This window comes from Mus pahari, chromosome 10 (genome assembly GCF_900095145.1).
Source record: "Mus pahari chromosome 10, PAHARI_EIJ_v1.1, whole genome shotgun sequence".
Classification (NCBI taxonomy): domain Eukaryota; kingdom Metazoa; phylum Chordata; class Mammalia; order Rodentia; family Muridae; genus Mus; species Mus pahari.
In genome coordinates, this window is record NC_034599.1 from 10,241,829 (window position 1) to 10,254,104 (window position 12,276).

At 41.6% G+C, this 12,276-nt stretch overlaps 1 protein-coding gene across 6 annotated transcripts in view; it reads left to right on the forward strand.

Moving 5' to 3' along the window:
- Window positions 1–12,276, forward strand: part of Mre11 (MRE11 homolog, double strand break repair nuclease) — a 54,256-nt gene that overhangs the window by 5,560 nt on the left and 36,420 nt on the right. For all 6 annotated transcript variants that reach the window (XM_029543289.1, XM_021207121.2, XM_029543286.1 and 3 more), the window contains 4 exons: window positions 910–1,070; window positions 6,219–6,306; window positions 7,503–7,644; window positions 9,972–10,086. In XM_029543289.1, coding sequence (XP_029399149.1) covers window positions 910–1,070; window positions 6,219–6,306; window positions 7,503–7,644; window positions 9,972–10,086 — 506 coding nt within the window. The remainder of the gene's footprint in view (window positions 1–909; window positions 1,071–6,218; window positions 6,307–7,502; window positions 7,645–9,971; window positions 10,087–12,276) is intronic.

Sequence of the window (12,276 nt, forward strand, 5' to 3'; positions counted from 1 at the left end):
TTTTTTTTTTTTTTTTTTTTTAGGGGAGTAAAACTTAAATCCAAAGGAGACCTGTTTTCTTTCCACAGAACCCTGAGTGTGATTTTTTTGTAACTCTTTGTGTTTGGGAACACCTCCCTCTGAGCCTGGCTGTTACTATTTTGTCCATTTCTACCCCTTGTTTCCTAATTGCCTTCTCTGCACACCTCATACTGGATCTTCCAAGTGCATATTATATTTGCCCTTTAGCATTTTTATTTACTATACTGACTTTTTGAAATGTAAACTTTAACTTTTAAGTTCTCTTGTATGTAGACTCTTGCCATCCAGCTATTCCTTTATTACTTTGTTCCTTGATTCTTTCCCTGCCTGAGACAGGGTTTTTCTATACAGCCATGGTTGTTCTGGTTCTCACTCTATAGACTAGGCTAGCCTTGTCTACAGTCTGCCTGCGTACATTGCATATTGGTATGTGAGTTCATGTGTGCATGTGAGGCCAGAGGTTTATGTTGGATATCTTTTTCAATTTCTTTTTGCCCTACTTCTGAGAGAGTTTCTCGTTGAATGTGGAAAGTTTATTTACTAAAAGTTCCCTTGACTAGTACAGCAATCGAGATCTATGTTTCAGTGTCTTCTGATAATTGAAAACCAATCATCTTTGCTCTCCTTCCTCTCTCCATTCCTTTGTGCTGTGATTGAGCCGAGGGCCTACCATGGGTGTCATAACATTTCAGGTCAAACCACTGGGTGACCCCTCCCTCTCTTTAATGTTGAACAGTATCCACACTTGACTGTGTTGCTAAGGCTGGTCTTAAAGTAGAAGGCTTAAGTGATCACATGAGGCTGGGCAACCCTTTTTCTATCATGTCTATATTTTAAACATTTTTTGCCTTAAACTTACTAATTTTAATACTGTTTTCTATTGATTAGGTGGATTTTATTTTGTTAGGTGGTGATCTTTTCCATGAAAACAAGCCCTCAAGGAAAACCCTGCACAGCTGCTTGGAGCTGCTTAGGAAGTACTGTATGGGTGACCGCCCTGTGCAGTTTGAGATCATCAGTGACCAGTCAGTCAACTTTGGTTTTAGTAAGTAAGTACACTTATATTTGAGAGATTTTTTTGGGGGGCGTGTGTGTGATGTCTGTCTTGCTGCTGGCAGAATTCCCTTACAAAGCAACTTTAAAAGAAAACGGTTTATTTAGCTTATAATTCCACATTACAGTCCATCATTTTAGGAAAGCCAACGTAGGAACTTTAGGCAGCTAGTTTTATCCACAATCAAGAGCAGAGAGAGAGATTGAAAACATATATGCTTACTGTTTAGCTAGCTTTCTTTTTTCTTTTCTTTTCTTTTCTTTTCTTTTCTTTTCTTTTCTTTTCTTTTCTTTTCTTTTCTTTCTTTCTTTTTTTTTNTTTTGTTGTTGTTGTTGTTGTTGTTGTTGTTTTTCTCTGTGTAGCCCTGGCTGTTCTGGAACTCACTCTGTAAACCAGGCTGGCCTCGAACTCAGAAATCTGCCTGCCTCTGCCTCCCAAGTACCGGGATTAAAGGCATGTGCCACCACTGCCCGGATCAGCTAGTTTTCTGTAGTCTTATACAGTCTAGAACTAAAACTTAGGGAATGGTGCTGCTCACAGTGGGCTGTGGCTTCCCCTATTAGTTACTGTAAACAAGACCATTTCCCCCAGACATGCTTAGGCCTGTAGGCATTCCTTCACTGAGACTTTTCCCAGGTGATTAGATTATGTCATGTGATAAAACCAACATGTTATCTACTAGTTTTTTTGCCTTCCTTCTAGACAGTTTTGCAGTAGTGCAGTTCTTTGATTTTTCTGAATATCATTTCATTAATTTGTATTTCTGAACTAATGTTGGGATTAAGTTTATTCCTAGATCTCTCATTCTTTTTTGTATCTTCTGCGTTTTGTTGTTGTTGTTGTGTTTCTATTTTAAACTTGGCATTTTTATCTTTTTTGACATGAATTGTGCAAGTTACCTGTATATTCTAGTTACTGAGCCATTTTGTAGGCAGGTATATTTTCTCTAGTCAGTTGCCTTTAGCTGTATTTATGGTTTGTAGTTGTTGCCAGATGTAGTTTTGATGAGTCAAATACAGGATTCTTTCTGTGTAGGATCATTGCTCTTGGTCTTAGGATATGTAAGATTTTTTTTTTTCTTCTTTAAAGTAAATCTGCAATGCTGGGGATGGACCTAGGCCTTGTGTATATGAAGCATCCACTTTCCCACTGCCTTTGGGGATGGACCTAGGCCTTGTGTATATGAAGCATCCACTTTCCCACTACCTTTGTTTTATTTTTAAACATGTAAGGACACCATGTTGCTTTTGAGTGAAATGTGTTCTTAGTCTTATGTGCTGTCATTATGTTTCTTTTTCTTGTCTTTGATGACTCTGGTACTGGTCAGCATTTGTAGTCATCTTGACCTTGGTATTAGGCTAAAATGTCTTCAGGTTTCTCCAGTGCAAAGCTGGTTTTCTGTCCATTGTTCTTGGTGAGAGGTGAATCTCTAAGTCCAGCCTACACTCAGTGGGAGAGGATTCAAGTCCTCCTCTGGCTGGGGTGGAGGTGAATGCCTTTAACTCCAGCACTCAGGAGGCAGAGGCAGTCGGATCTCTGTGAGTCCAAGTTCAGCCTAGTTTATAGAGAGGGTTCCAGGATGGCTAGGCTGTTAACACAGAGAAACCCTGTCTCAAAAAAAGCCAAAACCAATAAACAAACAAAACAAAAAACAACAAACAACAATAACAACAAATAAAACACATGCACCACTGCTGGAGGGAGGAAGCTCAAAGTATCCATGGCTATCTGTTAAACTTCCTGTCACCGTGCACCTCCCTAACCCCTTCTGTTTTTTTCACAGCATCTTTCTGTATTTATTCCTGTTGGCCTTGAACTCGGTCTTTCTTTCCTCAGTGCCTTTGCCGGCTATGATTATAGGTGTGCACTCCCATGCCTGCCTACCTTCTCTCTGAAGTAGCTTTCTTTAGGCATATGTGAGTGATATGGTCTTAATCTTTGTATTGCTGTTGAATCTGTTGTCAGTTTAGTTGCTGGGAAGCCAACAGAGCATGGTGCGTAGGAACATTGGCTACGTGGATTGCCTGGATGTGGTTATGCATGCCTTTCATCTCATCATCTTAGAGGCCAGTGTGGGCCTCAAGTTCAAGGTCTGTCTGGCTTATGTAGTGAGAGCCTGTCTCCCCAACTTCCAAAAGAACATGGATTCTGGATGGTGTCAGTTCAAATCCTGGCTCTGTCATTTAATAGTCACATGACCAAGTCATTCACTTACTCATTCTCTCTCAGTTCCATTGTTTTTAAAGGGACAAAATTGTGCAGGTACATGATAATGGAGATTTGAGTTAGCAAGAAAACTACTAAGATATTTTGACCTGAAGAAATCGTGTAGGTGACTGAGGCACTCCTTAGGCTCCTCAGCCTTTAACTGTATTTTGGGCTCTGCTTACCTGCTTGGGTTTCAGCATACACTTGGCTTTTCATTTGCTCATATAGTGGTGCTGGGGTTGATCCAAGCCCTCACATGCCAGGCTCACTGACTGCTGAGCTGTGTCCCCAGCCTTTCATTCTGCATTTTAATTCAAGGATTGTTTCTCAGCAATTTCAAGAGTTTGTTTTGTTTTTGTTTTGTTTTGTTTTATTTTGTTTTTGAGACAGGGTCTCCCTATGTATTTTTGGCTGACCTGGATCTCATTGTGTAGACCAGGCTGGACCTGTACCCTATACCTGACTTAATTTCAGGAAATTCTTTATTAACTTTTTAAAAGAATAGCTTTCCAAGCTGGGCGTGGTGGCACACACCTTTAATCCCAGCACTCGGGAGGCAGAGACAGGCAGATTTCTGAGTTTGAGGCCGGCCTGGTCTACAAAGTGAATTCCAGGACAGCCAGGGCTATACAGAGAAACCCTGTCTCGAAACAAAACAAAACAAAACAAAACAAGAATAGCTTTCCCTTGCTTTTTCTGAATGTTTTTATCTTTTAATATTTTTTAAAATTTAAATTATTTTATTTATATTTATTTTAGTCATTGTCCCCCTTCAATGCCCCCTGTTCTTCATCCCATTCCTTCTCCCCGTTGCCTCCAAGAAGGTGCTTTTGCTCCCACCAGGCCTCCCCCTTACCTGGGGCTTCAAGGCTCTCAAGGATTAAGTGCATTTTCTCCCACTGAGGCCAGACCAAGTAGACCTCTGCTATATTTGTGCCAGTGACCTCTGACTGGCTCATATATGCTCCTGGTTGGTGGCTTACTCTCTGGGAGCTCCCTGGGGTCTGGGTTAGTTGAGACTGCTGGTCTTCCTATGGGGTCGCTCTGCCTTTCAGCTTCTTCAATCCTTGTAATTCAACTACAGAGGTCCCTGACTTCAGTCCCATGGTTGGGTGTAAGTATCTGCTTCTGTCTCCGTCAGCTGCTGGTAGGGCCTAAGGACAGCCATGCCAGGCTCCCCATCTGTAAGGACATCAGGGCATCAGTAATACTGTCAGGCCTTGGTGTCCCCCATGAGATGGGACCCAAGTTGGGCCAGTCATTGGACCTCCTTTCCATAAGTCTCTTCTCCATTTTTGTCCCTGAAGTTCTTTTAGACAGGGAGAGTTCTGGGTCAGGAGTTTTGACTGTGGGTTAGGGACCCTGTCTACTGGAGGTGGACTCTTCGAGTTCCCTTTCCCCGGTATTAGGTATTTTGGATAAGGTCATCTTTTAAGACATAAAAGACTAGGAACTCTCTTTTTTTATATGAACGCTAACTTCACTTTCATCTCTCTGCCTTGTATTCTGGTTAATTTCCCCTTCTGGTTTCCTTAGGTCATACAGGAAAATGGAAATTCTGAAAGAAGACTGAATTAGCAAAGATCAAGTAGCCTGATCAGATTATAAGTAATTTAAAATGTGGCTCATGAATGGGCAGAGAGGGAGAAGAGACTAGAAACTCCAAAACGAGCCTCAAATCACAGGCCATTAGTTTTTGATGGGGGTGATAGCTCACACCTTGGGGGGAAATAGCTATTATTCATTGAGAGTTCTGTGAGAAATTGATTAAATATTAAAGAAAGTCTCTGCGTAGGGGCTTTGTAAAAGCATCCGTCTCTTTCCTTGCTGTATAGAGTGTACTTTTACAAAGGTTTTAAATCCTAGAGGACTATTAACTTCCCAGTCACCAGCTAGCCGCAAGTCATACAAACTGCTTGTGGTTTGGTTTTGAATTTATTTGAGATGCCATCTACAGAACCCAGGAGCTAGGAAAAAAAGATACATTTGTCTTTTAAAAATAAACATATTTATGGCAAAGGAATCCTGGAACAACCTTAAAGCCATAGTTCACTAAGGAAGAGTGCATACAGCTCAGCACACATCAAGGCTGAGTTCCCAGTGACTGCTTCCTTAAGTTGATTTCAAAAAGCGTAGGTGAAGAGCTTTCGTAGTGTACAGAAATGACAATAGCACTAATGCCTACCAAGAGCAGCTGCCTCATTTGTAAGGCATCAGAAGAATCGAGACTAAAGTGTTCTTCCCATAGACACTGGTATATGCAGACACATCTCAGTGCACATTACAGTTAGTTACCTAAGACTCTCAGGTGTTTGTGCCAGTCTCCATGCCAACTAGCGTAAGGACAGGATCCTTACGCTAGAACCCATGCAACTGACACAAAGCTCTCTGTGGAAAGATTTCAAAATAGATTAAGCGGGGGCAGAAAGCCATAGTGTTTTAACATGTAGGAAGGAAAAAAAATGTGCTTTTTAAATCTTATATAGATAAGTTTTTGGACAGACATAATAGAAATCGCTCACCCCACTGTCACAGAGAAGAGGAACCTGATGTCTAGGGGAAGGAATGGGCAGGGAGTCAACTGTGTATGGAGAGACAGTGGAGCTGGTGATGGGTTATGAAGCTTGGTGGTTTGTATTCCAACATGCACAGATCCTTTTTCCCCCTCCCCGAACTATAAGGAGAAGCCTTATACAAAGGGTTAAAAATTTGAGGAGCCTGTTAACTTGCCAGTTATCAGTTGTCTCTGTTTTATACAATTCATATACTTTAAGATTCTTTCAAGCTTTTAACTTAACTGAGTTTATTTCCAGCACTGAGCTGGGGTTGTCTGCAGATACATGTTTGTAGCTACCTAGTGCATTACGTCTTGGAAGGAAAGTTTTGGGGAAATAGCTTTTATCCCTTACAGAAACTTTGACTATTTTCTTTTAAGGTTTCCATGGGTGAACTACCAGGATGGCAATCTCAACATTTCCATTCCAGTATTTAGTATCCACGGCAACCATGATGATCCCACAGGGGTAATTACAATTCTGTTGGAATCTTAAAAATGACATTGAATGCTATCAGTACAATGCATCTACCTTTTTTTCTAGTAATTAGCAGTCAAATTGAATCATGAGTTCAAATTAATTTCTTTTCATTTATGATTTTATATTTCTTTGTTGGTTTGTTTGCTTTTTAATATGGAATAAGAATTCTCACATGAGCGAGCCATGCCATTTCTTTTCTTTGCAGTACCGAGGGAAGAGAGGAGGTCTGACACATGCCAGGCAACAGCTACCGTCCTCACCACTGGTTTCCCTTTTTATTTTGAGACAAGATCTCATTAAGTTGCCCAGGCTGGCCTTGAGCTTGTGATTCTGCCTCGGCCTTTAAGGACCTGCAATTATAGCCCCTGATACGGGGTTTGCTGGAGCCTTGCTTTTGTTTCATTGGAATTTGCTAACAGTGAGTTGCTAGGAGTGGAGTGACTGCCCTCGTATTGCCCCTTAGCTTACTTGAGCTCCTGGATTCTCACTGTAAAAAGTGACCTTTTTTTTTTTTTTTTTTTTTTTAAGTATTTTAAATCTCGTTTCAATTATTTTATTCCCTGTTTGATATGGAAGCAAGACTGGCAGTCCTAATAGAAAGTATGTTTGTGTCTTCTCCTGTCATGTAGGTCATTAGTTTAGTTTATAGTCATGTATTCCCCCAAAACACCAAAAAACAAGCAGACAGACAAACAAACCATTTTATAAGAGATCGCTTTATATTACAAGGTACTTGTTTCTCAGCTGATTTTGTATATTTTTAGTGGCCAGGGTGTCATGTTAGTGATGAGCTTTGCACCTGCTGTGTGCTCTCGGCTGCTGTAGGTGATGTGTAGTTAGAAGGTAGCAGCCTCTTATCTGGGATTCAGTGTTGGGAAGACACTGTCATAATCTGGTTTTGTAATTAAAAGTTGAATGTCCTAATCTACAATTATTAAGCCGAAAGCGCTACAAAATCTTAAAGTTAGACTCAGAAGCTTTGGTTTTAGATCCTGTTTGGTTTTGGGTTTTCACCTGGGGATTCGCACCTGCTAAGATCTATACAGATGTTCTAAAGTCAAGAAAACCCAAATTCTGAAACCACTAAATTTTGTGAGTAAGACACACTTGTGTGCAGGGTGTGCTGCTCACCCAGTCCACTCATTTCTGCAGACACACTCATGCTCTTTGAAACTTTGACACAGGCAGATGCCCTCTGTGCCCTGGATGTTTTAAGCTGTGCTGGGTTTGTGAATCACTTTGGACGGTCAATGTCGGTGGAGAAGGTTGACATTAGTCCGGTTCTGCTGCAGAAAGGAAGCACAAAACTCGCTCTGTACGGCTTAGGTAGGTGGTTGACTTAGGTCAGATGTGATTTCTTTGTCCACGTCAGTGGAGAATTGTGTATGGTTGGCAAATACAGTGTTAGAGATAGTTTGGACCCAAAGGGTTTCCAAAGGGGGGGAAATTGGACAAATTTGATTATTTCTTACTGATTTCTATAAAAGATGATGGACCTTTCTGGTAAAAATGTTCTTAGTATTTCTAAGGACTGGTAGCTCTTCATACCTAATGGCAGTTTTAGTAGAAAATAAAACAAGCCAACAAAAACTTTGCACTGCTCTGGACCTTTTATTTAGAGTCACATTTACAAAGCTGGATAATAAGTGCCGACTAGTTAGCAGAAATGCATTTTGGTGTCACAGAAGTCTGAGAGTTCACAGCATACTATTCAGTATGGTGACACTGGCCTTTGTAGTTGGGGAGACTGAAATCTGGCTGTTGTAAGTTGTGACACACTAGATATAAGAGACAGAGGAAGACTTGTTATTAACAGGTTATATATGTTAAAATTAATTTTGTAACTTAGCTGTTTTAATGTGACCAGAAGAAAATTGTTTATGAATCTGCCGCATTGGTGGCTCACATTATGTCCCTGTTCTACACCTGACATCTTATTGTTGAAGCAGATTCGGAAATGTGCTTTTTCCTGGGTGTGCTCCTATGTGCTTGTAATCTCACACTGTGGAGGTGAAGAGGGGAGAACCCTGGGGCTCACTGGGCAGCAATGTAGTGAAGTCAGGAATCCATAGGCCAATGGGAGATTCGGTCTTCAAAACAACGTAGATGGCACCGCAGAACCATACCTCCTGCCCCCTGCTGGCACTGTGTTCATTTCACCGTTTTCTGTTTGGTTAGTTTGTTTGTCCTAGAATTCACTATGTAAACCAGGCTGGCCTCAAACCCACTGTCCTCTGCCTCCTGAGTGGGATTAAAGGCATGCACCACTATGCCTGGCTTCTGTTTTATATTTCTTTACTGTTCTGTAGGAAAGCTTTTTTTTGTTGTTGTTGTTAGACATTATTGTACATGAGTAAAAAACTTAAGTATTATTTTTAAAGAACACATTTTTAAAATTCTGTATATTTTATATCTCAGGTATTTTTGAGGCTAGAAATAATGTGTACTGCCCATTCATTTTGCTTTTATGTCTGAATCTGAGATAGACTTTTAAAAGCCAGTGGCAGTGGCAGTGTCTGCAGTATTTGCTATGTCTCCAGAAAAATGGCTTGCTCTCTTTCTTATAAACTGTCTTGCCTGTTACCGGGACACCCAGCACTCTTCAGTGATCTGTTTGTCTCCCATATTATCCCATCTCGTTCTTTTCTGTCCTCCTTAACTGGTGTCTGCTCCATCCTAAACCCAAAGCATATGCTTTGTGATCAGCAAGTTCTCCGCACCCTCAGACGTCTTGGAATCCTAACTCTACCTTCTCCTTCAGTAAAGCCTGCCTGAAGCCTACTGTCCCTGTGTTCTCACAGTGCTCATGCCTGTGGGTGTTGGGGCAGAAGTGGGGGTCGCTGTTCCCCTCACATCCATAATCTGCTGTCTCTACATACTGTGCTCTAAGGAAGCCACTGCCATTGCGGGATGCCCTTCCCTCAGCCTGTGCCTTCAGTTTTTGCCAACACTTCAAGTGTTTTAGCATGTAGGCTTCCCCATCAGCACTCTGGGCCCGTGTGCTGGGCAGGGCCTGTCCCAGGTCCACCTCACAGTTCCCAGACAGTACATCCAGACACCTCTATCCAGTCATTGGCTTCTCTTCTGTGGTCAGCATGGCAAACCGTCTCCAGCTCTAATTTATTACCATTTTGTTACTTGTTTTCTTGATATCTTCTACTAGACCAAGGCAAGTCTCTTAGTATAAAAAGAATTATTTAAAACCATTAAATTACTAAAAAGTGTAAACTCAGTATATGTAATAGTATTATACTTTAAAATACAGCTTAAAAATCTCTTTTTAAACGTCTATTATTTCTGTGCATGCTATTGGTATATCATAGTTGAAAAGCACATTTGCTAAACATTCATGGTAAGAAGATGAGGGGTGATGTTAGACATCTCATCCCTCTAGTGGGGTGTAAGCATGGGGAATTCCCTTATTACTCCTTACGCATTATCCTGATTTCTAAATGGAAAGTGTGTTTTGAGTGCTGTTATGAATAAACCCGGAATAATAGATCCCATTTATACATGTGATTTCAGAATTCAGATAGATAGCTGAACAGGAAAATATACTTTTGAGAAATGTATTATTGAGGAGTAAAACCCTATTTACCTTCTAAACCTAGTATAGGAAAACAGTTTTAAAATAGTGTTGTGTCCCTCCACAGGCTCCATTCCAGATGAAAGGCTCTATCGGATGTTTGTCAATAAAAAAGTAACAATGTTGAGACCAAAGGAAGATGAGAACTCATGGTTTAATTTATTTGTGATTCATCAGAACAGGTAAAAATACTCTGAATATTTTTAAGTGAAGCACTGAGGTTCCCAAGGCCTATGGTGCAGACCTCTAATAAAGGCTTGACTCCTTCACCATCACCAGGATGATGCATTCATGTGGGGCCTCCGTATTGTGTGACTTCAGGCTGAGCCTAGTTCACAAGTGTTAATACTTGTGAACGAATGTTTGCCTGGAATGGGTGAGACATGAAGATAAATGTGCAGACATCAGTGCAGCAGCATGGAATGTCACCATCCCATCTGCTTCTCATGTCCCTAAGAAACATTAGCCATTCTATGTCCTTCACTGTGTGACCGTGTTATCCATAGAAGGTACTTACTATAGTAGGGATCGCCTGTGTGTATGTTATAGACCTCAAGGTTTTAATATTACATTACTGAATTTCATCCTTCCCAGTGCTTGGAAGTGTTACTGACTTACTGATCACCGTTGTCTTTTTCTCCTGTCAGTGAACATTTATTTCCAATTTTTGATACAATGATCACTTCCTCCCCCTCCCTCCCTCCCTCCTCCCTGCCCGTGTGTGTGTGTGTGTGTGTGTGTGTGTGTGTGTGTGTGTGTGTGTGTATTGTGTGAATGCATTTCCAGAAACATAACTAGATGTTTTTCTGTTTATTTGTTGAGCATGGCCTTAGATTCTTGACCTCACAAGATGCTGCAGTTCAAGCTTGTGTTTTCCTGTCCTTGCCTTGGAGTCAACCACTTCTCCAATGAGTTCTGATTGCTTCTATTGGTAGTACTTAGAACTAACACATATGAGCTCTAGGTGTGCTTGTTGATACTAGATCTCTCAGCTATATCAGTGAACAGAGTTAATATATAGTAACACATGTAAATGTCTCAGCTGTATGTGTATGCACAAAAAACACAACCATAAATTCCTGCTGATTTTATTCTAATCCAGATCTACAGAGTGTGTGTGTGTGTGTGTGTGTGTGAGAGAGAGAGAGAGAGAGAGAGAGAGAGAGAGAGAGAGAGAGAGATAAAGAGAGAGAGAGTCACAGACAGAGACAGACAGAGACAGAGAGACACCCAGGCCCTTACACATGCTAGTAGGAAAGTGCTCTGGCACTGAACTGCATTCACAGTCCCATTTGTTACCAGTGTTTATTATATAAGGTGCACATAAAGCGTTTGCTCCTCCTTACCTGCATCTCTGTGAGGAGCACACTCTCATTCATTAGAGTCCAGTGTCTGGATTTCAGTTCCCGGCCTTCCACATCTGGTCAGGATGCCAGCCTCAAAGCTGCTCTGCTCCATTCCTCCCTCCCTTTTCACCACTGCGTGTGTGATTCTTACAGAGTTAGATTAATTTCTTTCCCTTCTCATTCTTGCACACATCTTCTGTTAGGACATCTGTAGGAGTTCTGGAAAACAGGATTGCTCATTTGGGTGTGTGACCTTCAACCTTTGCATTTTATTTCTGCTTCTTTACGATAACCAGTTTGGCTCTTGGCTGTGGAAGGAGAGAGACTGAAGTGGCGAGAGATTGTTTTGCAGTCTTGCAACAGGCTGCCAGCATCCTTATCCCTTTCTTCCAGAAAAGATTGTGTGCTCTGTGAAGGCACAGTGGCATTGTGTTGTGTTTGAGTCATACACACAACATAAGAAACACGTCACACACAACATAACAAACACACAGCCCTACTGCTCCCCTAGCTCATTGTCCACCGTCCCTGAGCTCTGGAGTTTAGCGACATATCTTGCTGTTCTGTGACTCCTCAGAGCTTATTCTCAATGCAGAATTCCCAGGCTTACCCTTCCCTGCAGGGCACTCTGTCCCTTCATATGGACCCCCTCCTCAAGAGGCCTACTAATTCAGAGCCCAGCTTTCAGTTGAAGTTGTTGTGTTTCAATGTGCTGAAAACTCTTAATTTAAATGGCCATCTTATTCCTATTTATAATTAATAAACGAAACATGTTAAAGGCACTGGAAACATTTAGTAGTTTGATATTTTATCATGAAGTTTAGATTTGACCCATTTTTCCCTCCTTTTTGGGGTTCAGCTGTAGATTTGAGGTGGACAGAGCTCTTGTTTCCCACTTGAGCAGAGGACAGCGCCCTGTGAACTCTGCTGCCCCCCAGTGCAGACCCGGGGGCCCCGCTTCCTGCCCTGCCTCTGGCCTGACTGTATCCTGACTCTGCTGCCCCCCAGTGCAGACCCGGGGGCCCC